This window comes from Scomber japonicus, chromosome 23, assembly GCF_027409825.1.
Source record: "Scomber japonicus isolate fScoJap1 chromosome 23, fScoJap1.pri, whole genome shotgun sequence".
Lineage (NCBI taxonomy): Eukaryota > Metazoa > Chordata > Actinopteri > Scombriformes > Scombridae > Scomber > Scomber japonicus.
The window spans coordinates 1,209,899-1,237,437 of record NC_070600.1 but is presented as its reverse complement, the minus strand read 5'-3'; the positions used below and the strand labels follow the sequence as shown (position 1 = coordinate 1,237,437).

General features: G+C 38.6%; 2 protein-coding genes across 3 annotated transcripts; one reads left to right on the top strand and one right to left on the bottom strand.

Annotated features, from left to right (window-relative positions):
• Positions 1 to 793: 793 nt before the first annotated feature.
• golt1ba (golgi transport 1Ba) lies at positions 794 to 9,841 on the bottom strand. 2 transcript variants are annotated; one of them, XM_053313972.1, is made up of 6 exons: positions 9,702 to 9,841; positions 7,694 to 7,785; positions 6,940 to 7,118; positions 5,897 to 5,978; positions 5,361 to 5,395; positions 794 to 4,089 (listed from the first exon to the last, which is right to left on the bottom strand). In XM_053313972.1, the coding sequence occupies exons 1-5, from the start codon at positions 9,724 to 9,726 to the stop codon at positions 5,387 to 5,389; spliced, it is 387 nt and encodes a 128-aa protein (XP_053169947.1). In that variant the 5' UTR covers positions 9,727 to 9,841; the 3' UTR covers positions 794 to 4,089; positions 5,361 to 5,386. The 2 variants fall into 2 exon arrangements, with proteins under 2 accessions (XP_053169947.1, XP_053169946.1); XM_053313971.1 differs by lacking the exon at positions 5,361 to 5,395.
• A 572-nt stretch (positions 9,842 to 10,413) lies between these two features.
• Positions 10,414 to 24,804, top strand: recql (RecQ helicase-like). Its single transcript, XM_053313976.1, has 15 exons — positions 10,414 to 10,463; positions 11,068 to 11,126; positions 12,315 to 12,557; positions 12,646 to 12,825; positions 13,074 to 13,180; positions 14,485 to 14,683; positions 14,786 to 14,952; positions 16,095 to 16,176; positions 16,279 to 16,427; positions 16,510 to 16,627; positions 17,342 to 17,480; positions 17,575 to 17,666; positions 18,440 to 18,656; positions 19,441 to 19,564; positions 24,700 to 24,804. Exons 2-15 carry the CDS (start codon positions 11,102 to 11,104, stop codon positions 24,802 to 24,804), a joined length of 1,947 nt encoding a protein of 648 aa, XP_053169951.1. The 5' UTR covers positions 10,414 to 10,463; positions 11,068 to 11,101.
• The last annotated feature ends 2,735 nt before the right edge of the window (positions 24,805 to 27,539 follow it).

Sequence of the window (27,539 nt, the reverse complement as noted above, 5' to 3'; positions counted from 1 at the left end):
CTGAGTTAATGCCATTAATATTTACATGTGTGAAAAGGCACACAAAAGTGGATGCTTCACATCAGTTGAAGTTCCAAAAAATTAAATTAAAATGTAATGGATATAGTACAATATTACCATGGCACAATATTTTTAAAACATTCTAAAACAACCGATTGTACAACCGTCTTGGAACGCTTGCAGGTTGTAGCATATTTCCCATAATTGAAGTGGCAGCAAGCAATCTTCTGAACACTGTGGATATTCATGGCAAGTTTTTAGACCTTCCTTTGTGTAGCATGAATATGACCAGTTCATTTGATCCCAATACGCCTGTTACATTTTGAGATTTCATGTTTACTACTAGAAAGTTTGGTTGTGATGGTAGTGCGTAACCAAAAACCATTCATCCACCGATAACCACAGATATCAAATAGTATAGTAACTGGCTGGAAGTTGAGCATTCAGATGGTGTTCAGTTGGGTTGAGATCTGATGACGGTGAAGGCCAGAACATATGATTCACATCATTTTCATCCTGTCAAATCATTTCAGTGACCTTCTGCCTGGAAGCATCTACCTACATTCATTATGTTTCTCCACTTCACCAATGGGCAGACTGTGTGATTGACATTGCTTCTCCCCGTACTTAATATATACTTATTGATTTTAGTGTATTAAAAGTTACTCTAAAATTCCACAGATGGAGCTTCACATAAACCTATATAGTGTGTCTGGATATCATCAAACATCTGACCTGCAGTGCGTGTAAAGAGTCAGTGAAACAACAGAAATGAATGAGGACGAGTGGCAGATACAAAGCTAACTTTCATAGTATATTTACAAAAGTGCTTATACAGCAACACATTGTCATTTCACATGTAACTTAGGTTGTCTTTATGCTCTGAACACAAAAATCCACAGTTGAAGAATTCATGTGTTGAGCTCCTGGGTTGTGGTGGCTGATGCGATGAAGATGAAGATGTAAAAGATGAACACAGGTTTAAGTGACACTGCTGAGTGGATGAAGAAGTATTTAAGAAAGGACTCTGAAAGCACCCAAAGGGACTCTCTGGGTAATAAAACCTAATAAAACGAATTTATGTACTGTACAAAAATGAGCTGCTCCCATTCTGTGTTGGTGCAGCAGCTCCACATTTTACAGCTTGATAGTGTTACAGGCTTGGAAAGAGTTTAGTTGTTCTTACTCGCATACTTCTTATTTAACTGCTCTAAACAAAAGACATACTATCTGAATTCTTCAATTGAGATGTTTTCCACTTTAAAACATGACCATATCAACTTTTTTTTTACACGTTTTAACACATTAAAGGATAAAGTTTATTACAACGTGGGTCTTCCTTTTTATAGTTTTGGCCTTTAAAATTATGAAATACACTATCCTTTAAAAATGAGTGGTGCACACTTTATACTGCCAACCTTTATCAAAAATACCATACCATAAATGTTTAGATTGGTTTCCTACCTTGCAGGCAGCCATTGGTTTCAGTTCATTTCAATATGCTATGAAATTGAACTTGCATAGAATTTAAATGTTGCTGCTCATATATCAAATGCATTACAGTGAACAGTAAGTTTGTTCTGTCATAAAGATTTGTCTTCTGAGCAGCATTTAATTCAAAGCCCAGAAGACAAACAGGAAGATAAATGGATAATTGGCTTCCTGTATTGCAAAGGTTGATATTTAGCAGATTCTTATCTCAAATGTCAAGAGTTTTGCTGACTACATTAACAACAAACAACAGTTTTCCAAATAAAGCTAATTATCCTTTAAAATGTTTGCAATGCAGTGCTAATGAACTTTTTTCTTTCAACAAAAGTAACTAAAAGTCCAAAATGTCCTGAAGACTGAAAGACAGTTTCTATTGGTCAAATGACCATTGCTTTGCATGTAGTAGTCCAAAATGGAGGATATTATTTCATTAACCTTTATTTAACCATGTAAAGACGAAAGACTAAAGCAGAAATCTGGCCAAGACTGACCTAAGACGTCTCTTGAATACACTTGTGTTGTTCTCTGTTAGCTACCAAGCTTGCTAGGCTTGGTGAGCTATTGTAACAGGCTACTGCCATGTTACCAGTTAGCTTTCCAGCTACAATAGTTCACTAATGAGCCCTGCTAGTTTTCATGTTTCTTCTAGCACCAACTCATATTTTGTGAAGATGTACAGAAGAATTTGCTGTGTCACTCTTCAGTGTGAGCAGGCATTAACTCAAAAATGTATAGGAAGAACACAATTTACAAAAAATGTAGCATAGTTGCTAAAACAGCCATTAATTTAAAAAAAATGTCTTTCAAGTTGCTTTTCAGTCTTGTTTTGTACAGTTTGTTACAGAAGAAAAATATGTCACGCCTCAAATCACTGTTTGTCTGTAGTGTGTGCCTTTACAGTCAAATAAATAAATCTACATTTTTAAAAATAACCAGATCCTTACAATAAAAATGATTAGGAATCTGACAAGACCTTTGGTACTTGACAGTTTTTGATTGCCTACTTATCACACATTTATTTAAGTTAGCTTTGGCAGCAAAACATATTAGTGATGGATATGATACAAGCAACATGTTTTAAAGGCTCTGCAAGTTTCATAGTTTTCAAATAATATGTAAAACCAATAGTTTGCTAGAAGATAGGAAAAAACAGTGACTGTAAGGTCAGAGTGGTATTCAAACAGCTAGTTTCAACTGACTTCTACCAATTTCAGCTGAGTCACTGCGATGAGCTAAACTCCCTGTAGGGTCAAAATAAATCAGTCTGAATCTTTAATGTAGACTTCACCTTTGGTGAATTTTGACATGTGAATTCCTTCTGAAGGAACGGACATTCGAACAGTCTCACTGTTCCATGAAAGAGCGGAGACAATGGAGCAAAAATGTCTCTTGAGTTAACCGTTTTGTGTTAGCATCCTAGTTAGCGACTGAGCTAAATAGCTCAGCTTAGCTAAGAGACAGTTAGAAAACCAGCTATTTAGAGAACTTAAGTGACTAACAAGTGCTGGCACATTTTTGGATGAATAAAAGTTTGCCAGCTAATCCTGCTAGTAGTCATCAAGCTTCAACCACCAGTGAGCTTGAGTTAACTGTGTTGCGTTAGTTTCCAAGTTAGCTAGCAAAGTGACAGTTAGTGAACCAGCTAGCTAAAGAGCTTTATAATGACTAACAAGTGCTTGCACATTTTGGGATGAATAGAAGTTTGTGAGCTAGTCCTGCTAGTAGTCATCAAGCTTCTACCACCAGCAAGGACTTCAATGAATTTTACCATTTCACTGTCTTTTGTAACAAGGTCTTAATACGAAGAACACACAGTTCGTAGTTATTTGGGCACAACATCGTAATAAACACCAGCATGATCCAAAATACCTCCAGATACATGAAGTCAAGCACTGATAATTTAAAAAATAATTTATACCGAAGTACTAATTAGCCAACCGTAAACAGAAATGACAAGTAACAAAAGGGAACATTTTACAATAGCCACAATTGGTATTCAAATAGCTGCAAGACAGAAGAAACTAGGAGTCACAGAGTAACTACAGAGAGACAAAATGCTGGACTTAACAGCCTTTGTCCAAATAAAGTTAAAGCACAGGCACAAAAATATGAAGACATATGGCAAGCTGTCGGTCCACTTCTCATCCTTACGGAGGGTCGTTATTTTCGGTTTGCTCCACAGAGTAAGAAAGCCACGTAGATAATAGAGTCTATGATGCTTTTGCAGGAGGGGGAGTCTTCCATCCTCCATTTTCATGTAAGATGCACATAATGGTGAAGGGATCAATAGAATTTGAAATATTTATTGTTGTGACCTTATAGTAACTCCATCCTTTTGTAACAGACTGGTGGTACGACGCTCTGATGAGACTTTGATTTCGGGTGCAGACCAGTGAAATTACAGACAAACAGAGCAGTCTTTGCCTGTTGGAAGGGGGGGGTGGGGTGGGGGGTCTGAATATGTAACCTTAGCTACTTAAAGTCAGCCTGATGTGAGACTGAGTCGCTTTATAAAACTGCTGTATTCAAACAGCCTTCTCTGGGTACAAAAAGTCAGTGTTATACCATGGTGTTGCTCTCGCCCACTTTGTCCACATACTGAAAAAAAATCAGAGAAAGTGTGTTAAGTGTTTTTCATAATCCGACAAACAGACCTGTGAGTTTTAATGAGATACAGTGTTAGTGGGAATTAACCCAATGGCTGCAATGTTTGACCACTATCATTAATCTTTTATGGAGTGCATGCATGACTTAAGGGGACACACCACAGATGAACAGGACACACTGCATTACTCATTATTTTACTGAATGAATTTGTACATAAATTGAAGACTGGTTTATTGCTAATTATATCTGAGAGTCTGGGGGATGCAGTACTTCAGGGTCACTGGGATTAAATGGCAGCAAAGCTGACTGCCAGGGCTCTGTTGTCATGGGACCAACAGGTGTAGCTAACCTAGCAATTCTTTAGCATTCTAACCTGTCAGCATGTTTACTACCAGCTGACCACTGCAGACTGTCAGCTGTTGTTACATTATCATCTCACAGTAGCTGTGGGTTTGTTTTGTATCACAATGTGTACAATTCAGCTGGAAATGATAATTGAAAATTACATTTTTATCTTTTCATTGTTTTGCCAAAGCTAGCAGGGCTACTCAAAAGTAGCGTACTGACACCTTCAGCTCCAAAAGACAGATCCTATGATCCTTGCTTTCAGGTAGTAGTCTAAAATGGAGGAGGTTATTTTATTAACCTTTATTTAACCATGTAAAGTCAAAAGACTGAAGTAAAAGTCTGGCCAAGACTGACCTAAGATGTCTCTTGAATAAACTTTTGTTTGTCTGTTAGCTACCAAGCTTGCTAGCTTGGTGAGCTATTGAAACAGGCTACTGTCATGTTACTAGTGAAAAAGAATATTACCGGTTAGCTTGCCAGTTACAGTAGTTCACTAAATAGCCCTGCTAGTTTCCATGTTTCTTCTAGCATCTTTGTGAAGATGCACAGAATAATTTGCTGTGTCACTCTTCGGTGTGAGCAGGAATGAACTCAAAAATATATAGGAAGAACACAATTTACAAAGAAAATGTACAGATGTGAAAACAGCCATTAATTGAAAACATAATATATGTCTTCATAGTTATTTTTTAAGCTTGTTTTATAGTTTATGTTACATGAAAAAAGTGTGTCTCTAATCACTGTTTGTCCATGCTGTGTGCCTTTGAAGTCAAATAAATAAATCTACATTTTAAAAAATGACCAGATCCCTACATGAAAATATATTATTTTCTTTTCTATGGTGAGCCACATTCTTATTTATATAAAGCGTGTTATACATGTAAGCATGCAAGGGAAAATCGGCAGTGACTGACCACGACTGCTGATTGTCCTCAGAGCCTTACGAAGGCTTTAATAAAAATAAAAAAATAAAAAAGACAGAGAGACATTCACCTCAAAAACAAAGCTTCTCACACAACAGCATGGAAGGAGCATGTTCATTAGCCACAAAACTAACTGTGTGTCTGTTAACTTGTTTCTCTGAATAACATAGTGTCAGCCCTCATTGAATTTCAGACTGGAGGTTAAAGCTCAGATAACCGTGACATCACTTCATTTCCATATTCTTCTTATTGGAGTTGAACAAGCATCTATTCTCAGCTTTTGTGTCTATGGATGAATCTCTTCAGTAAGTGTGTTTCCGTGCAGTGTCCCACAGGATTACCTGACAGCATTGATTTAATAGAGAAGGCTGTGTGATGTGCAGGAGCTGACATCTGATTGGGGAAATTTGGTTAATCTGCTGTGGTTGAACAGTTTGAATGGGGTGATTAATGAACAAGAAAAGGAGCCATGCTGCTTGTAAACATAGCAGAGCCGCTGGGTTGATGCAGCGCTGGGTGATACTCACTCCACTTATGAAGGGAAGGTTTAGGATGGAGCCGAGCACAGGTATTCTCCTGATGAAGCCTATTACAACAGGGAAGAAACCCCTGGATGTGACGAAAGAGAGAGAGAGAGAAAGTCATTGTCATGTTAAAAACAGTAACCGCAAATCAATCAAACTTTATTTATAAAGCAGAGATTAGGATTTATAATACAAATAAAAACTAAGAGAGAATAAGAAAAAAAGTTTATTAAAATTTAATAAGAACTAAGTTCAAATAGATTCAAAAAATCAAAGTTTTATCAAAGCTAGACTAAAAACTAGGTTAAAAAAGAGAAAAGAATATGAATACTAAAAAAATTAAATAAAATAAAGAATAGACTAGAATACAATTTTAAAAGCTTAGCTTAGCTTTAGGAGGTAAATTAACATGGATAATAATATTACATTTCTTAAAGGGTCCTCCAGTGATTTAGTATTGCTCTTACATTAAGTTGGGAGACTTTTAAGAGTAAAAAAATGGAAGCAGCAAGGCCAAGATATCCTGAATCTAAGTACTGTTTGTATCAAGATCCAAAAACCCTGGATTCTACATTTCCCATAATTCCATTGAATCACTTTATTGTACCCTCCACACCACATAAATCATAAAACAGACTGGCAGGCCTTTGTCATACATTTGAAGTCTCTCTCAGAGGTAACCTTGATGACATCATCAGTCATTTTCTCAAACTGTAATTAGCTCACTCAGCCACAGAGCACTTTATACTTTAAATAGCTTTTTTCATAGGCTGAGCAGCACTAACCATCACTAGTGAATAGATTTTAACATGTAAAATTGGAATGCATCTTTAAATGGACATTTAAATCTATACAGTCATAAATGGAATATGTGATAAGCATTATTGAAAGTTGTAGTGGTTTTTTCATTGTAGCTCAATTGATGGAGGATGACCTGAATGCTAATAACAAGGTCATGTGAGGTCATGACCAGGGTTACCATGGAGACACTGCTCAAAGCCTTGTAATAGGACAGAGCGTTGTTTCTCCGCTTTGCATCCACTCACCTGAACAAGAGGAAGAAGCCGTAGATCTCCAGCACGACTCCAATGATTGGCCAGCCGATCAGCACCACGAACACGCCCCCTAGGAAGAATCCGGTGGCCTTCATCTTGTGCTTCTGGAAGAAGAAGCGGAAGGTCCTCTCCAGCCCGATGACGAAGGCCAGACCGGCAACGAACAGGATCTAAAGAAAAATCAGGAACGTTTTAAAGGCAGGGGTAGGCAAATAGCAGCCCGTGGGCCAAATTCGGCCCTGCAGCAAAACTATTTGGCTTCTGACTTTTATAGTTTACGTCAAAACTTTAACATCATTTTTTCACAAATCTACAAATGACGAAATAAACACAAATCTCCTGTAAATCTAATCTGTTCTAATCCTGCAGAGACATTAAAACTTTCATACTATCTTAAGTCCAATAAACCTTCCAGAAATTAAAGTTTACTTTTGGTAGTAGAAGACAAATGCTGTGTTGATGCTATTTCCTCTTTTAGATACAATCTTTAACACTGTTGTAAATCTGTTTTATTCTTAAATAAATGAAAAGAAATAAACAAGCCACGAAGGCAGATTCTTAATGGAAAATCCACTTCTCACTTCTTTGGAGAGTCATGGCATTTCTCAATCTCCCATTCCACGCGTGTGAATCAGTGTGACATGAGTGTGGATTGGACAGCAGCCTACATGGAGGACAGAGCGTTGCACCTGCACATTTCTCAGCATCACAGATAACATCAGTACAATGGAGCAGAAACACTTACGTTCCCGATAGCAAGGAGCGCTTTGTCAAAGAACAGGATCATCCCGAAGAAGAGGAAAAACACGCCGAAGCCCGTTAATCCCATGCCGATCTCTGTGAGGACACACACACACACACACACACACACACACACACACACACACACACACACATATCACATTTTCAGCTCCACCTAGATTCTCTGATATAAACACTTGCTGTGCTAGTAACTAGTCAGTCTTCATTATTCTCTGTCAGTGGGATTCAGGAATGTGAGAGCTGCTTTTTAGTGTCAATCATTCAAGTGAAGTAACAATACATGAAAAACAAGTGGAGCTGGACTTGAGACTCATTTTTTCATTGCTGCTTATAGAGAAGAATTTCTGATATTGTAAAGTGAGGAGTACAGCTGTTCATTCAGTTATTGTTTAACTAGCTGCTGTGTAGGTGTGCTTATTTACTTTACAATGAATATGCTTACTTTATATCTTGGCTTATCTAACCAGTAGCTTATGGGCTATGTTGCAATAACGTTATGCTTCATTCCTGAACATACTGCTGTGCGTACTAGACATACCTAACTAGAATCTATCAAAATCAGTTCCTAAGACTAAGACATGTGTAATGTTTCAGTTTTCCCTCTGGTGTTTGTCAGGTAATGCCACAATTTATTTTTTATCTGGATAAATATTTGAGAAATAGATGTCACAACTAGGAAGATGTGATAAATCAGATCTCCTGCTAGTATTTTAGGCACTTAGATGCACAGATATGATCACAGATTACATTCATGTGATCTTTGGTACATTGCACAGACAACTAGGGCTGGGTGTTGTTTAAAAACTGACTATACCAATACCAATCCAAGTACCCTTAAAGTGATACTGATACCAACTGATTACTTAATTAGATACTCATTACACATATGTTAAGTGTAGACACACTAATTAGAGCGTTTGGGTGGCATCTTGGCTGCTGAACTGCTAAGCGCACTAACCCAAATTCACCAAAGATGGGTTGTACCTGGTGTGGCAGTGGGCCAATCACATGTCGCATTAAGTCGAAGAACGCTTGTATTGATTGGTTGTGAGCAAGTCCATACAAATAGTCATATTATATGGATATCTCTGGATGCAAAAAGGATGGATTGCAGGTATTGTTTGATGGTAGATGTTTTGGTACTACTTGGTATCAATTTATTTCAGTTTATATTTATACCCAGCTGGGTATACAAATGTCATTCTGTCTGATATATCTCTGGTACATTACACAGACATTCCAACTGTATTTCATATCTTGAATTTTGATGTTTGAATTGTACCGTTGTTTGTGAGTGAGTGTGTTTTGCTTATTTATTTATTACTCTCATGACTCTGAGCAATTGAGAGTATAATTTTTCCACATATTGTACATTTGTGTTGTCTTTGTCAATCTGTTATGACTACAAAACATAATAAATAATTAAATTAAAACACTATAACTTCAGATACATGGTTTTCATAGTAAAATACTGTGGTGATATCGGGTCATTTATATTCATAATTCAATGTGAACTATTCAGTAGTGGTTAAATAAAACAAGTATCAGAATCAAATCTTTCCTGTTGTTTTCTCTCATAAACAGTGACAGAGACTCAGTCCTGCATGTCTTCATTATTACTGAACTAGCAATCAGGACTTCAAATGGAGACTTCGTTCATAAATAGCCAATTAATACACAAATAAACAAGTAAACAAACAAACGAAAGAAGCACGGTAATACTGGACATGGAAATTTCACACAGCTTTCATATGAACTACGTTTTTTCACTCTGTATTTCAAGCTAGCTCGAAGCTTTTGTGGTAGGTGAGGTTAATTATAGCTTCAACTGAGTGATATTTTCAGCAGTAACAGTTAGCTGTTAGCTGCTATTTCCTCGTTAGTGACATGCCATGAGACTAAAATAAAGGCTAACTTTCTTAGCTCTGAATGCTAACAGGTAATGAGCCAGCTGCTGGTGTACAGCAGCTTAAAGCTACACACAGTCTTACTTTGAGAGTCCGTTAGAGAAATCATCTTGGCGCCGAGTCAACGGGTGACGATAACGGAGAAACAGAGAGAAGAGTATGTTAGCTGTGCAGGTGCTCATCTAAGGAGAATGTCTATGACAGCTGCCACTGCAGCAACAGCCACGTCTTCCGGAAACACACCTTCTCTCGATTTCATCTTCCGGAACAGCGCCGTGTCGCATTCAATGGCGCACGTTTAAAACCATGTGTTTTTAATTGTTATAATGAATATTCCTGTCATCTGCAATAAAGGGCAAATATAACATATATACTCTGTTGGTATCACATACTTACTGAAATGCATGTGACAAAAATATGTACTAAAGAGGAGGAACATTTTGACTTTCGAGAGGTACTATCATCATACACTCAACATGTTTCTTGAATGCATCATGGATTCCTTTCTGTTTTTTGCTCCTGAGCTTATTCTGTCAGGCAGCGCTGATGCTCAGGACCTAAGATAGCAGGATAGCAGGATATGTTTGCATTAAAACATGCCTCCCTGATTATGTATTAAACATAAACTGCATAATATTTACTTATGAATGGTTGACACGGTGTGTCAGTAAACCCAGGAGCAGGGGGTGACATCTGTGAGCAGCCTGGCAGACTAAACCCAGGGCGTAATATAACAAGCTATTTCTCACTCCTGTCAAGTGTGTTTTCCTTACCGGCGCGGTCTCTCCATAGTAACCGTGAAGTGGGTTAGCTACAAGAAGTAGGCCTGGACAGAGTCGCTGCATGGTCAGTAAGTTTTATTTTATACTTTATACTTTATACTGCGTGTAGCTTAGTGTATTAGCTCATGTAGCTAATGAGACAGGAGTAGTTTAACAAGTAGCAGCATTTGTCTGGTTAGCAGAAGAGGAGCAGCAGAGAGTGAGACAGACTGCTGCATGATGCTCTGATACACCAAGCCATTACCAAGCTAACAGCTAACCGCAAACTGTAACTTTCATTTTCACCTGACTGAATAAAGCAGTGCCACGTTGTTGAGACTCAGATAATTAAGTGTGTGGCTTAATGGCTAATGTGGCTAGCTGTTTGATAGACTCACTAGCTTTGTTCCTTTCAATGAGTGCTACATAGAGGTGGCCTCAATTCTACTTCCTTTTGTTACTTAAACACTTTTTACTATTACACTAATCTGCGTCAGAGTGATGCTGGTCAACTGTCATTGAGGTGACCTTTAGTTATATATATTATATATTATAATAATTCAGATAGATCATTTAAACAGGTAAAATGTTTCAATTCTAAAATATTTTACACTGTAATCAAACAGGTGTAGAGGTATTATCTTATATTACTACTACATCTGCATTGAACATGTTTTTGTGTCTTACAGGGACTCATATGAACATTTCAGACTGAAGAATAAAATGGACTGTGGTGGAGGAACTAATGGTGAGTTTTTACTTTCACTCTCAGAGCTGCTCCCTTTGAGAGGAAAGAATTAGTTGAGACATTAGTTGTATTTGCATGAGATATAAAGCTAACCTCATTAACAGTGCTGATGTGTAAACAGTTGTAGGTTTCTCTGTAGTAATCCTGCAGTTGTTTTGGACAGTATATGAGAGGATGATGGGGGCGAGGGGGGAGGGTGGGGGGGTCCTGGGGAATGACTGGAGCTCCCCAGGGACATGAGAGGAGGTGTAAAGAGAAAGAGGTGATTAGCTGTGGAGGTGATAGTCTCAGAGGAGAAGTGCATGTGCAGGTGTGAGACTGCTGCTGCATTGTACCAAATGATTATGTGTCTTAATGTAATACTTTATAATATAATTGATTCATGAAATTGTAACAAAAGAACATTTTCCACTACTATAAGTATAAGTCCTATGTGGATAAAATAAACCCAGAGTTAAATGAAAGATGGAAGTGGAGAGACAACAACAGAAGAATTGTTTAATTGAAAACTGTCAGCTTTCAATATATAATCATCTGCTAACACTGCAAACATGTAAATAACAAAGCAGTTGTTTTTCAGCTCCAAAAAAGACAATTTGATTCCTTCACTAAATTAAATAGAGCCAGTTTGTTTTGACCTCCTTCCTCTGAGCACACAAAGCATGAATCAACTCACAACTGTTTGCAGCTGGTCATGTGACCTCAGGACTAATAAAGGAATCCAGGTCTAAAACCTCAGTATTTACCTGTTTAAATCTCACTTTTCCCCTCTGATATTACACTCAGATTGGAAATGAATGGACAGAAATGATATGGCAAAAAACATGTGGGCCTTTACCTTCTACTGGTCACATTCCTTTATATTACATCCATCATTTTTAATTTTTTGAAATTATTTTATTAATTTGTACCGTGTACAATATTAAACATAAATGTAATGTTTAATGTATTGTACCAGAGTTAGCTTAAAGCTCATTTACATCTGCAGTCCCTTGGCAGGTCACAAGTACAACATAACATAATTACACAGGGCTGTACATCTCACACACACACACACACACACACACACACACACACACACACACAATCTGCTTCATATACTGAATAAGCAATAAAATAAGAGTCACACCAACAATGCATGGCTTTTGAAGACTGTGTGTGTGTGTGTGTGTGTGTGTTGCTGTTCAGATGTGCAGGCAGAGCTGGACTCAGTGGAGGCAGAGCTGGACTTGGTGGAGCTGCAGATTGCGGATCTCCTGCAGAAGCAGTCTGAGCTGACCGGACGTAAGAATGCTCTGCTGTGCCAGCTGGAAGAAGCCTGTGACTCCGCACAACCGTCTGCATCCTCCTCTTCATCCTCCTCTTCCTCCAAAGCATCTGGAGATGTTCCTGTGATGAGCAAGCAGGAGATGCAGCGCTATGATGGAGCAGGTACTTCACACACACACGCACATGGTGACACAGGTGTGTGTGTGTGTGTGTGTGTGTTTTGACTTTGTTGTGTTTTGCTGTTTGGTAGATTTTGAGTGGTCCAAAGACGTGGAGCAGCATCTGAAGGATTCATTCCATCTGTCCAAGTTCAGACCTCTGCAGCTCAGAGCCATCAACCTGACACTGGCAGGCAGAGATCTGTTCATGGTGATGCCCACAGGACGAGGAAAGAGTCTCTGCTACCAGCTGCCTGCTGTCTGCTCCAAGGGTACACACACACACACACACACACACACACACACACTGTTGACAGTTCATGAGATACTGTCAGTCTGTTTGTCCTATGAGTACACACAAGCCTACTGAGCTTTCTGTCATTGTGTGTGTGTGTGTGTGTGTGTGTGTGTGTGTGTGTGTGTGTGTGTGTGTGTGTGTGTGTGTGTGTGTGTGTGTGTGTGTGTGTGTGTGTGTGTGTGTGTGTGTGTGTGTGTGTGTGTGTGTGTGTGTGTGTGGCAGGTTTCACTCTGGTTGTCACTCCTCTGCTGTCTCTGATGGAGGATCAGGTCATGTTCCTGAAGTCCATCGATGTGTCAGCAGTCATGTTGAATTCTTCCAGCAGCAAGGTAACGCTTTTCATTCACATCCTGTTCATTAAAGTCTCTAGTCACTAGTCAGACTCATGCAGACAAGTCTCTCAATCTACTGTCTGTCACTGTCACTGTCACTGTCATAGTTTTCATACAGATTATTTCCTCAGAAAAAAAGTAGTTCCAACAGAAATATTTGACAGTGAGGTGTATCAATGAGCCACAATAACCAGGACATTGTTTTTCGGTACAGAGATGTTGAATATTGAATATGAATATTTGTATTTTTTTTTTTTTTTTTTTTTTTATTCAGAGGTTTGAGCACTATAATTCAACCCAATCAGTTCAATCAATCTTTACTTATATAGCGCCTTTACACATAGAGCAGGTCTAGACTGTACTCTTTCATTTCATTTAAAGAGACCCAACATTCACACATGAGCAGCACTTGGTGACAGCAGCAAAGAAAAACTCCCTTTTAACAGGAAGTAACCTCAAACAGAACCAGACTCTAGGTGGGCAACCATCTGTCATGACCTAGTCCTATTGGGTTGAGAGAGAAAGAGAGAGAGGGAGGGGAGAGCAAACTAAACAAACATTAACCTCCATTGTACTGTGATGGAGGCAGAGATCTCAAACCTGGATTCATAAATACGTCTTTCCATGACTAAATACTACTAGAGGGAAGTTTAACAATTTATACTTACTAGCTTATTCAGGAGCTTTCAACTACAACACACATCAACACATTAAGGGTGACAGGCATCCAGCCCCACATCTCTCTCTCTCTCTCTCTCTCTCTGTCTCTCTCTCTCTCACTCTCTCACTCTCTCACTCTCTCACTCACTCACTCACTCACTCTCACACACACACACACACACACACACACACAGCGCCCTGCTACAGAGAGCAGCTGTTTTAGGAAATAATTCTTTCTAAGTCTTTTTGATAAATGAAACTATATACTTGTGAGCTGTTTTTAAAGATTTATGTCTTCAGTATAAACCAACAAGCTTGGAGCTGAGAGCCACAGACAGAAGTCAGAAAAGTATTGAGAGATGAACTACCACATTGTTGCTTAGGGGTTTATTGGGAAAATTTGTCAGTAAGAAAAACATGAAATCCCAATCTCCTCTTGATATAACTGCAACAAAATATAATATATATATGAGTAAGGGCGTCAATGTAGGAGGTCTATGAATTAGTTTTATTCTTAGTGAGCAAAAACATAACAGACCCTTTAATAAAATCACTATTTTGTTGACTCAGCTACAATGAAAATGCAAATCTTAGAATTTCTGCATTTACATCATCAAAGGAGTATTGTAACATGTTTACAGGAACACGCTAAGACAGTCATGGCGGGGTTGACTGATCCAAAGGCCTCCTTCAAGCTGTTGTATGTGACTCCAGAGAAGATCGCCAAGAGCAAGTTGCTGATGTCTCGTCTGGAGAAAGCCTACAACGCTAACCTGCTGAGTCGTATCGCTGTGGACGAGGTGCACTGCTGCAGCCAATGGGGACACGACTTCAGACCAGGTGACGAGCTCCATCCATAACTCTAACAACCCTCTCATTAGATTATTGAAAATGAAATCTTTTTATATTCATAGTTGATGATGTTTGTGTGTGTGTGTGTAGATTATAAGCTGCTGGGCATCCTGAAGAGACAGTTCCCTAAGGTTCCTCTTCTGGGACTCACTGCCACGGCAACCAGCAGCGTTCTCAAAGACTGTGAGAAGATCCTGTGTGTGTCACAGCCGATCACACTCACCGCCTCCTTCAACCGAACCAACCTCCATTACGAGGTGGTAACCATGACAGCACACACACACATCTGTCAGCCACATGCTTCACACACAAACACCTGCTCACACACCTGTCTGACCTTTGAAATTCATCTGTGCTGCATCTGCTTACAAGATGTAGAAGTTAAAGGAGCAGACTGCTTTTTTTTGCATTTTTATATCATTATTACAAACTGTATGTACATTAGAGTGATTTTTTTATAACTTTCAGCCAGCCATTAGCTTTCTGTTCATTAGACACTATTATCAATATCCCACTCATCTATAGGAAATGTTCCAGTGATATTAGAGCATACAATATATACATGCATTATGAAACTGTGATGTTATGTCATTATTTGAGGAGAACATTCACTTGCCTGTAAAAATAATACTGGACATTTAATTGGAAAATTAAAAAATAATTATAAATGAGCTGTTAGTCTTTATCACAGCCTCTACTGTAAATGTAAATATAGGCTAATGTACACTTGTTAATGTTGAAACCATTATCCACTATGTATGGACACTTCAAAGTGTGAGCATACATTTATTTTGTCTCCCATGATATGTGCTATTTACTATTTATCATAATATACAGTTTTTGTCATTATCATACAAAGAAATCAACATACATTATTCATACTGTTTCACACTAACAGGAAAGGATACATTATTAATCAATCATTCTTTATTTATATAGCACCAAATCACAACAAAAGTCATCTCAAGGCACTTTACACATAGAGCAGGTCGAGACTGTACTCTTTAAGCTCTGTAGTCTCACCACCACCTGTTATTCATTTCTAATATCTGTAACTTGAATGCAGTGATTTCCAGCAGAGGGTGCATTACATTAACACATTGAAGAACAAGATTTTCAGACCCGTCCACTAAATCCTCAACACAGAAATGTTGAAACACAGTTTGTGAAGCCTAGCTCCACAATTCAAATCTAAATGGTTGAAATGCTTTTTACACATTTTTTAGAAATACATTTATGACCTATTTAATGTGTTTAGAAGAAAATGTCTGAATTCACTTTACACAGTCTTTAATGGGTAAAAACCTAAATATAAGAATGGCCTTTCAGTGTATGGTGATCAATAGCAATGTAGTCTTTTTGCAAAGGATGTGACACTAACAGTCTTCTTATTTCTCAGGTTCGTATTAAAGATTCTGACAGTGAAGCATCAATAAATGACATCGCCTCCACGATTAAAAACAGATACAAGGACCAGTCAGGTACCTGCAGGATTAGACTCTAAATCACAATATGCATTTCATCACATCTAAAAGGGACTTTACATGTAACAGCTGTTTTGTATGGTTTGTATTTTCCCACAGGAATTGTGTACGTGTTCTCTCAGAAAGACGCTGAGTCAGTGGCGTCTGAACTCCAGAAGAGAGACATCCTGGCTTATCCGTACCACGCTTACATGGATCCTGAAGACAAGTCCAGAGTTCACCGCAAATGGACAGCTGGGAAAATCCAGGTATGTGGATGTGACACACCAGACATCTTTTATTCATAATGTCTTCATCATGTGTATCTTGTATCACTGTGCCCACTTACAGGTGGTGGTAGCCACTGTGGCGTTTGGAATGGGCATCGACAAGTCTGACGTGAGGTTTGTCATCCACCACACCATCAGCAAGTCCATAGAGAACTACTACCAAGAGAGTGGACGAGCAGGTACAAACACTGTTGCTTCTATCAGGACAGCATGCTGGTTTCTACTACTCATTATAACTCATTATAACAAATTCACATGCACTCAAATTCACACATCTGGTGGATTTTAAAATTGTAGTTAAAGGATAATTATCGTTTTTTACAACCTGGACCTTATTTCTAGCATAAAATACGATCATTTACTCACCCAGACAACTTTGGTGTCATGTGGAGTCGTTCGGACGAAATTAGCTCCAGTGGAGCGCCGCGTATATCCGTATAATGCGAGTATCCTTTAATGTATAAAGTTATAAATACGAAGCTTCCAGACTTTATCCAGAGGCTATTCCAAATGCCAGTGAGTCATTATGAGGGATGTGCACAGATTAGAACAAATTCAAAGCAAACATGTGTGTCAGTTGAGGGAGTTAATTTATGGAACATGCTAGAAAAAGAACTGAAAAAAAATAAGATGACTAGCAAATATAAAACTGAGGCATAAATGTTAATGTATATATGAACTTTGTGATGGACTGCTTTGTTTGCTTTTTTAAAATGTTTAATTGTTTTTCCCTTCTGACTTGTCACTGGCTGTGGTGGAGATGAAGGACAAGGAACAGGGACATATTGTTTGTCTTGTTTAAGTTCGGTGACTAAAATAAACTAAACTAAATTAATAACCCCTCCATCCCTCCATCCCTCCAACCCTCCATCCGCCCATCCGTCCGTCTCCAGGTAGAGATGACCGTCCCGCAGACTGCATCGTTTACTACGGCTTCTCGGACATCTTCAGGATCAGCACGATGGTGGTGATGGAGAACGTTGGCCAACAGAAGCTGCTGCAGATGGTCGACTACTGCCAGAACCTGGACAGGTAACACACACACACGCCCACACACACATTCTCAGAACTTGACACAGTGTGTTACAACATGACTTGAATGTCTGTTAATGTCTGCTGTCTACAGGTGTCGGCGCTCCCTCATGGCCGTTCATTTTGACGAGGTGTGGGACAATAAAGGATGCAACCAGATGTGTGATATTTGCAGCAATCAAAAAGGTGTGTGTGTGTGTGTATTCAGTAATGACTATCCTCTCTAAGTTTAAGTTTAAAGACTGTGTGAAGTGAATTCAGACATTTTCTTCTAAACACATTAAATAGGTCATAAATATATTTCTAAAAAAATGTATAAAAAGCATTTCAACAATTTAGATTTGAATTGTGGAGCTAGGCTTCACAAACTGTTTCAAGATTTCTGTGTTCAGGATTTAAAAAATCATAAACCCACCCCTGCTGCTGTAGAGGTATAAATACATTCAGCACACACTACTGCTACTACTACAGTCTACAGTTAGCCAGTTAGCCAAGCTAGCAGCTGAGTTAGCGGCAGAAAGCTCTCAGACATATCCATGTTTCTGGTAGAGGTGGTGACTTTGATTGACAGGTGACACTTGGTAGGGGGTTGGGTTTCAGAGAACTCGACGGACACGCCCACAGCGTTTGGTAGCAGAGAAAGAGACTGATTTTTACACAACTTTGAAGCCTAATTTCATATATTTGGTGATTTTTTTAATCATTCAAATTTGGCAGGGTGGTTAACAACACACTTTTCTGTGGTATGTCAAACTCAGAACACATATTTATTCTTACTTTACACTGACTTTAAGTTTAATTGAATGTACTGTACACAGATTGCCCAACTAAAACTAACTGGAATTCAATTCAGAGAGGCTAAAATGAGGGTTATGTGCTGGTGGAGCTGGTGGAGGATCTTCTCCAACAGCTACAGGACCTGGATGTTGTTCATAATCATGTGATCTCTGCCCCTCCAGACCTCACCACTTTGGACATTACCCAGCATGCCAGGCAGGTGGTGCAGATTATTGAGGTTGCTTCCTCCATGGATGAGAAGTTGACCCCTCTAAAGCTGGTGGAGGCATGGATGGGGAAGGGCCCCGCCAAGCGCAGGAAGATGATCGAGACCACCACGCTGCCTAGACAGCAGGTTGAAGCTGTGATAGTTTACCTGCTGGTGAAGGGATACCTCAAGTCAGTTTGTGTTCGTTTTGTCAGGATTTACACATATTTGGTTTTATATACTTGGCCTTTTTTCTGATAAGATCTACTGATGTATATTTTGTAGTTACCATCACCTGATTGTTAAATTTTAGGGCAATAATAGCTAGAAATCAATCAATCAAACTTTATTAATACAGCAGCTTTTATACAGGTTCGTGTAGTTCAAAGTGCTTCACAGTTGATTGACAAGCTGATAATAAAACAGAACAAGTGTAGAACAAGAACAACATGAAGAAAGGGAACAAAAAGAAAGAACAATTAAATTACATTCTACAAAGTGACTTTAAATACAGTGTGAATAAAACCTCAATCATGTTTATTCCAAAAAAATAGACAGAACATTCATAATAATATTTTTTTTGCATTGCTCCTTTTATAACAAATTGAATGTGTTTCACAGGTGAACAGACAGTAAAATAACAGAAATGAAAGGAAAGGATCATCACAGAAAAAGATTATTCATAAGAATAAGAATAATGAAAACCGCTTACATGAAAACCCTTAATCCAGAAAATGAATGAAAATCAGGTGTTAGTAGAAATTTAAAGGAAGTCATTGAAGGTGGTGAGATAAATCATAATAGCTAAAACAGAGTTTAATGCGGGGAGAGTCTGGGGAATATAATCAGAGCATTGTACCGCCTGAATATGTATGAAACATTGATCAAATCCAGCGTTTAACTAAACATACTAATAACGTTTTTGCACCTCTCTCTTGCCTCTCTGCTCTTTCGGCTCTTGCGTGTCGACTTCAGAGAGGATTTCAGCTTCACTCCTTATACCACCTACTTCTACATGAAGCTGGGCCGTAAAGCCCCTCTGCTGAAGAGCCAGACTCACACACTTAGCATGAAGATGAAGACAACAGAGAGTGGATTTGCCGTGGTGAGTAAACACAGAAACACATCACAGAACAGTCTAACACATGTTCTACTGTGTGTAGTTAGTATGTTCTCTATTCTACCTGTAAGTGTTACTGTAATCAGTAAAGGAAGTACAAAGTGGTATGAGTGAGTTTTGAAAAACTCATCTTTACTTACGGTTGGGTAAAAAGGAAAAATAATGTAATGAAATATTTGTCCAGCTGTGTGTCAGTGGGAAATCACACAGGAAGTGTCATTTTCAACTGTACTCTCAGGGATTTCTGCAACATTTAGTAATTTAATAATAATCATCATATTGCCCAGCCCTCCCCTACTCTACTCTACTGTATGAAGTTAAATACTATGAAGTGAACTCCTGACCTGGTTCAAATACTGAAGCTTCAGCAGGTAATTCTTAGAGCCATATTTCAACAGTGTAAAGGCCCATTTATGCTCAACGTACATACGAAAATGTATCTGTCCTTTTCAAACGATGTTACCGTCACTGTTCACATACTTCCATGCATCCTTTACGTTGGCATGGATGTTAACCAATACATCCACCAGGGGGCAGCACAGAGTCAAAAGTTTATGACAACAACAAACTCACAAACAAACATGGTGACTGTGGAGGAGATATTGATAATGTTCCTCTTCCATAAAAGACAAAAACGATATGTTTAAAGTTTCTAACCAACTCACACAACCTTTCTTCAAAAAGTTCTGCTATTGTTATTTCTTTTTCATGTCTCACTAGAGCTACGTATCGAGTAGTGACAGCAACACTGCCCCCCATGGTTTCTGGTGGTACTGCTCCGTTTGGTCCGTATCCGTAAGCTTTATGTAAATGTGCAGAAATACGGACGAAATGAACGCAGAACATGGACAGAAGGCTCCATCTGTATCCGTATTTAACGTTGAGCATAAATGAGCCTTAAATGGACCTTTAGTGCAATGACCAGCACAGTGTGATGGATGGACACAGGAAGTGTCACAGCTTTTCAGTCATTCATTTCATGCGTTACCTTGCGAGGCAGCTGGATTCACAAGATCCCAACATCACAAGATCACACAAGAATCCATCTAGTCAGGCTTCAAGTATTTGTGTCTCAACCACAGACCAATCAGTGTCCTAAGAGGATTCTCACATGATCACACAAGGTAAGAAGGTGATAGACAGATTCATCCAATCACCTACCAACTACCTTTTGAGTGCATGCCCTTTACAAGTTTCCAAGAACCATGTGTTCTGTGTAACAAGGCAAGGCAAGGCAGTTTTATTTATATAGCACATTTCATACACAATGGCAACTCAATGTGCTTTACATAAAACAGAAACATTAAAACATACAATTAACCCCCCCCCTCCCCCCACAATAAAAACAATGTACAGAAAAATAGAAAGACATAAATAAAATGCTAGAATAGAGCATCAAATATAAGATTGTAGCATAAAATAATAAATTAGCTTTAAAATCATTAAAAGGACATAGAGTGCAAATGAAAGATTAAAATGTAAAGTGCTTTAAAAGAGCTCAATCATAACCTCAGGAGAAGAGAAATGTTTTTAACCTGGACTTAAAAATGTTCACAGTTGGGGCTGATTTCAGTTCTGCTGGTAGTTTGTTCCAGTTGTGTAAAAGCTGCTTCACCATGTTTAGTTTGAACTCTGGGCTCAACTATCTGACCTGAGTCAGTAGATCTCAGAGCTCTACTGGGTTTATATTCTACTAACATGTCATTCATGTATTCTGGACCTAAACCATTCAGTGATTTGTAGACCAGTAGCAGAACTTTAAAATCTATTCTATAGCTGACTGGGAGCCAGTGTAAAGACTTTAGAACTGACTGGGAGCCAGTGTAAAGACTTTAGAACTGACTGGGAGCCAGTGTAAAGACTTTAGAACTGACTGGGAGCCAGTGTAAAGACTTTAGAACTGGAGTAATGTGCTCTGATCTCTTTGTTCTGGTTCAAACTGGAGCTGCAGCGTTCTGAATGAGCTGCAGCTGTTTAATGCTTTTTTGTGGGAGTCCAGTCAGAAGACCGTTACAGTAGTCGAGTCTACTTGAGATGAAAGCATGAATCAACTTCTCCTGGTCTGTTTGAGACATAAAACCCTTCACTCTGGATATGTTCTTAAGCTGATAGAAGGCTGTTTTGGTGATTGATTTGATGTGACTGTTGAAAGTCAGATCTGAGTCTATCAGCACGCCAAGGTTTCGGACTTGGTCCGTAGTTTTTAGAGAGAGTGACTCGAGATGTTTACTGACAGCAGTCCTCTTCTCTTTATTGCCAAAAACAATGACCTCAGTTTTGTCCTGATTTAATTGAAGGAAATTTTGGTTCATCATTAGTTACTTGCTCTAAACAGTGACACAATGACTGTATTGGACTGTAGTCATCTGGGGACAGTGCCAGGTGGCCATGTGGCCATGTGGTGCATCAGGATATCTTACTCATGTCTGACAGAACAAATACACTTTGACATAGTCTTTGTATTTGTTCCGATGTGTAGACTCACATACAGAGCACTTTGATATTACTGCTGCTGCTCTGCTGCCCACACTACACTTCTCATACAGTACAGTACATAAAGCAGCTGTGACAATCAGCCACATTCATTTATTATAGATCAAACCTGCTTTAACCACTTTAAACTACTTTGATGCTGATTTATGGTTGGAAATGAAGATAGTTTATTTATATTATACAACTGGCAGCAGACCTTTTTTTTTAAATTTAAGCTTTATTTGGCAGGGACAGTACATAGCAATCAACACTGTAGTTTACACTACAATGTGAATTTGACAAGAGACTAGTTTTCATGTGTAGTCCAGGGCAGGTTAGCAAAGCATAAACAAAAGTAAACATTGGAAAGAAATAATGAATAAACACTAGAGTAGAGTGTCTTTGTGCTGGAAGTAGACATACTGTAGTGCTAAGACTCTATTTCTACTTTCTTATAACCAGTGGCTTTGTGGTGCTTCATTTGGTTAAACCACACGGATCCTTCAAAATTAGGACGGTTAGTGTCAATTTAAAGATCAATTTGTAGATTCACATTCTCAGTAAATTAATGTGTGAGAAAATGAAGCAAACACTAAATAAAGTAGAATACAAGCCTACATAAATTACATTGACATCTACACTTATTACTTGAAAACTGAGAAACTGGACACAAAGAGAAAGCTGTTAATAATCACATTGAAATCTTAGTTGGAAATTTTGTTAAAAAGTTAAAAATATTGAGTTCTAGTCAAAATTTGGACACTTTGTCTTTCAAGGGAATAGAAATGATAAAAAAACAAACTACTGACCACCTACTACCAAACAGTAATATATATTTTATTTTATACTTTTTAAACGTGTTGCTACTTTTTCTCTCACTTTTATGATTCACAAAACATTAAAAAAAATCACATACTAACTATTTTAAGTATAAAGTTACAATTAGCTTTTTCCTCACTGTATCCAGACAGCTCAGGTCATTTCTATGTAATCTCTAAACATTATCCAGTTTTGCAGTGTGACAGCTGCTGGTGCTAAGAATTAGAATTTGATCCAGTTTGGGAGTTCACGTGTACTTAAAGTGATGTGACATCTAAAGTAGAGTGTGACTGATACTGGATTTTAACTTCCAGAATGACCTCATGTGCTTTGTATTCCTTCTCCACTAGATGTCAGACTCTTGACTTTTTAACATGTTTATTTTTCTCTCTCTCTCTCTCTCCCGTGTTGTGTTGTGATGTGAAGTTTTAATGATATTTCTTCTCTTTTGTAAAGTTTGAGTAACCAGCTTCTTCCTCCTTCCTGTGTGTGTGTGTGGGTGATGTGTCTTTTCCTCCATGTCACTTTCAAATGTTGTCACACATTTCATTTGTAAATGTCTCACAATATCCACAGAGGTAAGACACACAAGTGATTTCAAGTTCAATGTTGTTGTCTACATATTTGTCTTTTTATTTACAACCTGTGAAAGAAAATTCCCTCCACACCACCAATCAGCTGCTGATAGTGATCACTAGTGCTCTAACCTGATTAATCATAGATGACCTTTAGTTTATAGATTCCACTGCTGTGTTTTTCTTATTTATAATGATTTATAATGATTCACCACCATACTTTCTGATCTGTATTCCATTTTACCAGATGAGTCATAGACTGAGCTCATAAACTGTAAGGTAAACGTTGCTATAACAATAAGATTGAAGCTTCAGAATACAGAGGATAGATCTAGGTGATATATCCACTCAATGAGAAAGCAGATTAATAACCAGTGTCATAAAATATAAAATGTCCGCTGTAATATGTTAGAGCGCATGGTGATGTCATCAGATGTCTCCTTTTATCTGATCAGCAGTCCAAAATCTAAACTTTTTACCATGCATCTACATTTGAAAAGCTGCAACCAGCAGATTTTTAGTGTGGTTGCTTTAAAAAAATGACTAAAATTATGATTTGTAGAAACTAGTTCATTTCAAGTTGAACCCAGCCATTATTTGAAATGTGTACTGAACCATACGCTCACTTAAACAGTCCTCACACCTGTTTCCATGCCAGTGTGATTTCCTATAAAGACTCTTAAGAAGCTCAATGCTTTGTGACACAGAACAGTGTCTATCTAAATAAATAAATAAAGAAGCAGCTCAGTCATTTCACACATTACCTGTGTGTGTGGATCTCAGTAAATGGAGTGTAAAAAACAGAGTAATGTATCATGGTTTAGTGTACAAGCCTTCATGCTTAAATTGACACCGAAGTGATTCAGTCAGTAAAGTAATTGGACAGAAAATCACAGCATGACAGTTTTGATCAGCTCTTAATCACTGAAGTCATTTAGCAAGAGTTACTATTTATTTCTGTTGTATTTAACATATTTTTTTTATCACTTACTGCATTAGATAAGATCCATGTGAGGGTGAATGCACATACCCCCCCCCCCTAAGTAAAAATCACTTAACAGGTTGAGCTGCTGAAAATGTTCCATGTAGTTCTGGAAGGAATGGAGCAAAGAACCTAATGTTGGTTCCAGATAAGAGCAGGATTCAGATGTGAACGTCCTGACTCGTCCACACTTGAGTGTCCCATGTTGCCCTCGTCCCTCGTCCCCTCCTTGTAGGTGTGTGAACACTGTTGTTAATGACCCGCAGGTAAAAGCTGCGAGTGGCAAGAACAAAACCAAAGAGGGAAAGAGATCAGTTCAAAGTGCTGGAGACGCCCCTGTGTCCAAGAAAGTCAAGAAAGACCTCCCATAGCCCCCCCCCAAAACCCCACCCAGAGGACAAGCTGACAAAGTACAGTCCATCATTCTTTACTCTGCTAATCACTGCTTCTGTTAGCATGGCTCTGTGCACACATCATTTTAAACTAATAAGCATCATATTATCATGACCCTAACCAGCAGGCTTGGGTGATAACAGGATATTATTAGCAGGCTAATTTACCAGAAAATGAAAGGTTAGCTTATGTGCTTGGTGAGGTGTATGCTGCATTCAGGGAAGCTCGCTAGCTGCATTCACTGCTGCCAGATTTATGACTTTTTTTTATGAAGTTTTGAGATTTCTGACACAATTACTCTACAGACACAAAAGACTGACACATTCAGAAAAAAACTGCAAAAAAATTTAAACAATTTCAAATAAAACTTTGAATTCCTAGCTCCTAGCATTAGCTCCTAGCATGCTAGTCAGTATGTTTTGGACAATTCATATATTTCTTGTCAACAAATTCCATGTACAATACAGCTGACTTCCTTACTTCTCTCCCTTCTTTTCCTTCCATTTGTGGCTCTAAATAAATCACAAATATGTATTTCATTTTTTAAGGCCTCAGTGATGAACAGCTGCTCACCATAGCTTTTAACAAATGTTACTTAAACATGAGGAAATATTCAATTTTATATAGCACCAAATCACAACAGAAGTTTACACATAGTGCAGATCTAGACTGTACTCTTTAATTTAATAATAAATATTGCACTACTTTCAGCGGTGGATGAATCCACATTAGATACTATGGATGTTGTGAATATTTCTAGCAGCAGAATAGTGTGTGTGTGTATGTATGTGTGTGTGTGATTGAGTTAAAATAAACTCCAGTATGTGTGTTCATGGTGATGTAGGAATATATCACACAGTGTGACTCATTGATGATTTTAATAGTTTTTGGGCAACTGTGGAGGTCTGTGACACAGAAGAATAAGATACTGTGATCAGGTTTTGATACACAGCATCTGTGTGTTACTTCTGAATCACCATGCAACTTTTTAAATAGGAAAACATAAATAATTTTATTTATAATAAGTACTATTAATGTAACAGAAAGGTTCATGGAGTGTGAGCAGACAGACATGTTAGTTTTTGGGAGAGTGCGAGCCAGGAGTTTACAAACTGTTCAACTGTCAGAAAAGCCAAGGTTGAGGTGCAGATAAGGAAGTGTGAGAAAGTGGTGAACTCAGCAGCTGTGAGAAGTAACAAACAACGGGATCACTAGGTGCTTCTAGAAGTGATGGAATTTGTTGACAAGGAGAAAATCACAGAACAACACAGAAAGTCAAATTAAACTTGTGGACTTTCCTCCTCTCTTCACTGGACATCAGAATTGTAGCAAAATATGTGTTTATTCTTATTGACTGCTGTAAAAGTTCAGTATCTCCCAAGCCTATAACTATTGATCTCTAGTAAACACTGAGGAGCATGCTTCAACTAACTATCACTAACATTTCATCACACTGGCTCTGCTAACATGACTCATTTATTCTCACTGAGTACATAAAGAATCACTTTCACCTCTCTGTTACTGAATCGCATTAAGCTGCATTTATCCAATCTGAAGAGAACAATACGGTTGCTATGGATGATGTGATGATGCTTCACCTTTCCGCCGTTGTTCACTAACACTGGTTTTCATGGTTACAGGAGACATCTGCAGTCAAGGCCAATGAGGAGAAGGTTGATATAACCTTTGACCCCGTTGTCATGGACAACAGTTGTCCCCCACAACCCAAACAGAAACAATTTAAAGAACAGAGGAACCTATCCAGGAAACAGGACAGTGAGACAGATAAATGGGCAGAGAGGATAAAGAAACAGCTGGCAGACAGACATGGAGAGGAGGAAGAGGAGGAGGAGGGGAAGAAGAAAATACCCATCATGCCCCAACATGTAGTGCAGGTGGATGTTGAAATTAACATAGTAGATAATGTAGATGTGTGTGATGGTGAGGAGACACCACCACATCCAGTTAAACCTTGCTCCAAACGTAAAACCACCACCCCTCAGAGAGCGAGGAGGAAACCCCGCGCACATGCAGCCCAGCCAGATGTTCCCTCTCACTCTCCAGCCACCAACACTGCACCCAGCTCTCCATCCCAGGCATCCATCATGTCTGAGACTGCAGCTGAGGAGCTCTGCCACCTGAGGAACTACTACAGCAAGCAGCTCAGGAGAATCAACTACATATCCCATGAATACTTGGGGCAGCCCACACAGTCTGGAGTGCTGGCATGCATCAGGGAGCCTCTGAGGAGCCTCCGTCTGCCCAGCAGGGTGACCATCTCCCAAACGGCTCGAAGCCTATGGACACGAGTGAGTGGGAGGAGGAAGCTGGTCCATCGATGACATCATAGTCCTGAAAACCACTTAAAATGTCCAAGTTTACTGTGAAGAGAAATGTCCTTCTGCTGTTATTCTGTGATCACTACTGTATCATCTACAGTCACTTAAAGAAGCTATGTGCAGGATTTACACATGTCTCACTTTAGAGTCGTATGGGTTGGATTGAACCTTTTTCTCCACGTTTTCTAACATGAAAGATGCTGTAATAGATTTTTTTAAAGTCACACAAAGTGGCCTTAAATGCTCTTAACCCTCACATAATGTTCATTCTCTAACCTGTCACAGTATTTCCTCATAATAAGTCTTTATTCATGAAGAGCTCCTCAGTCACAGATAAACATGATTCATCCTTAATGAAGCTTTCAGAGAGTAGA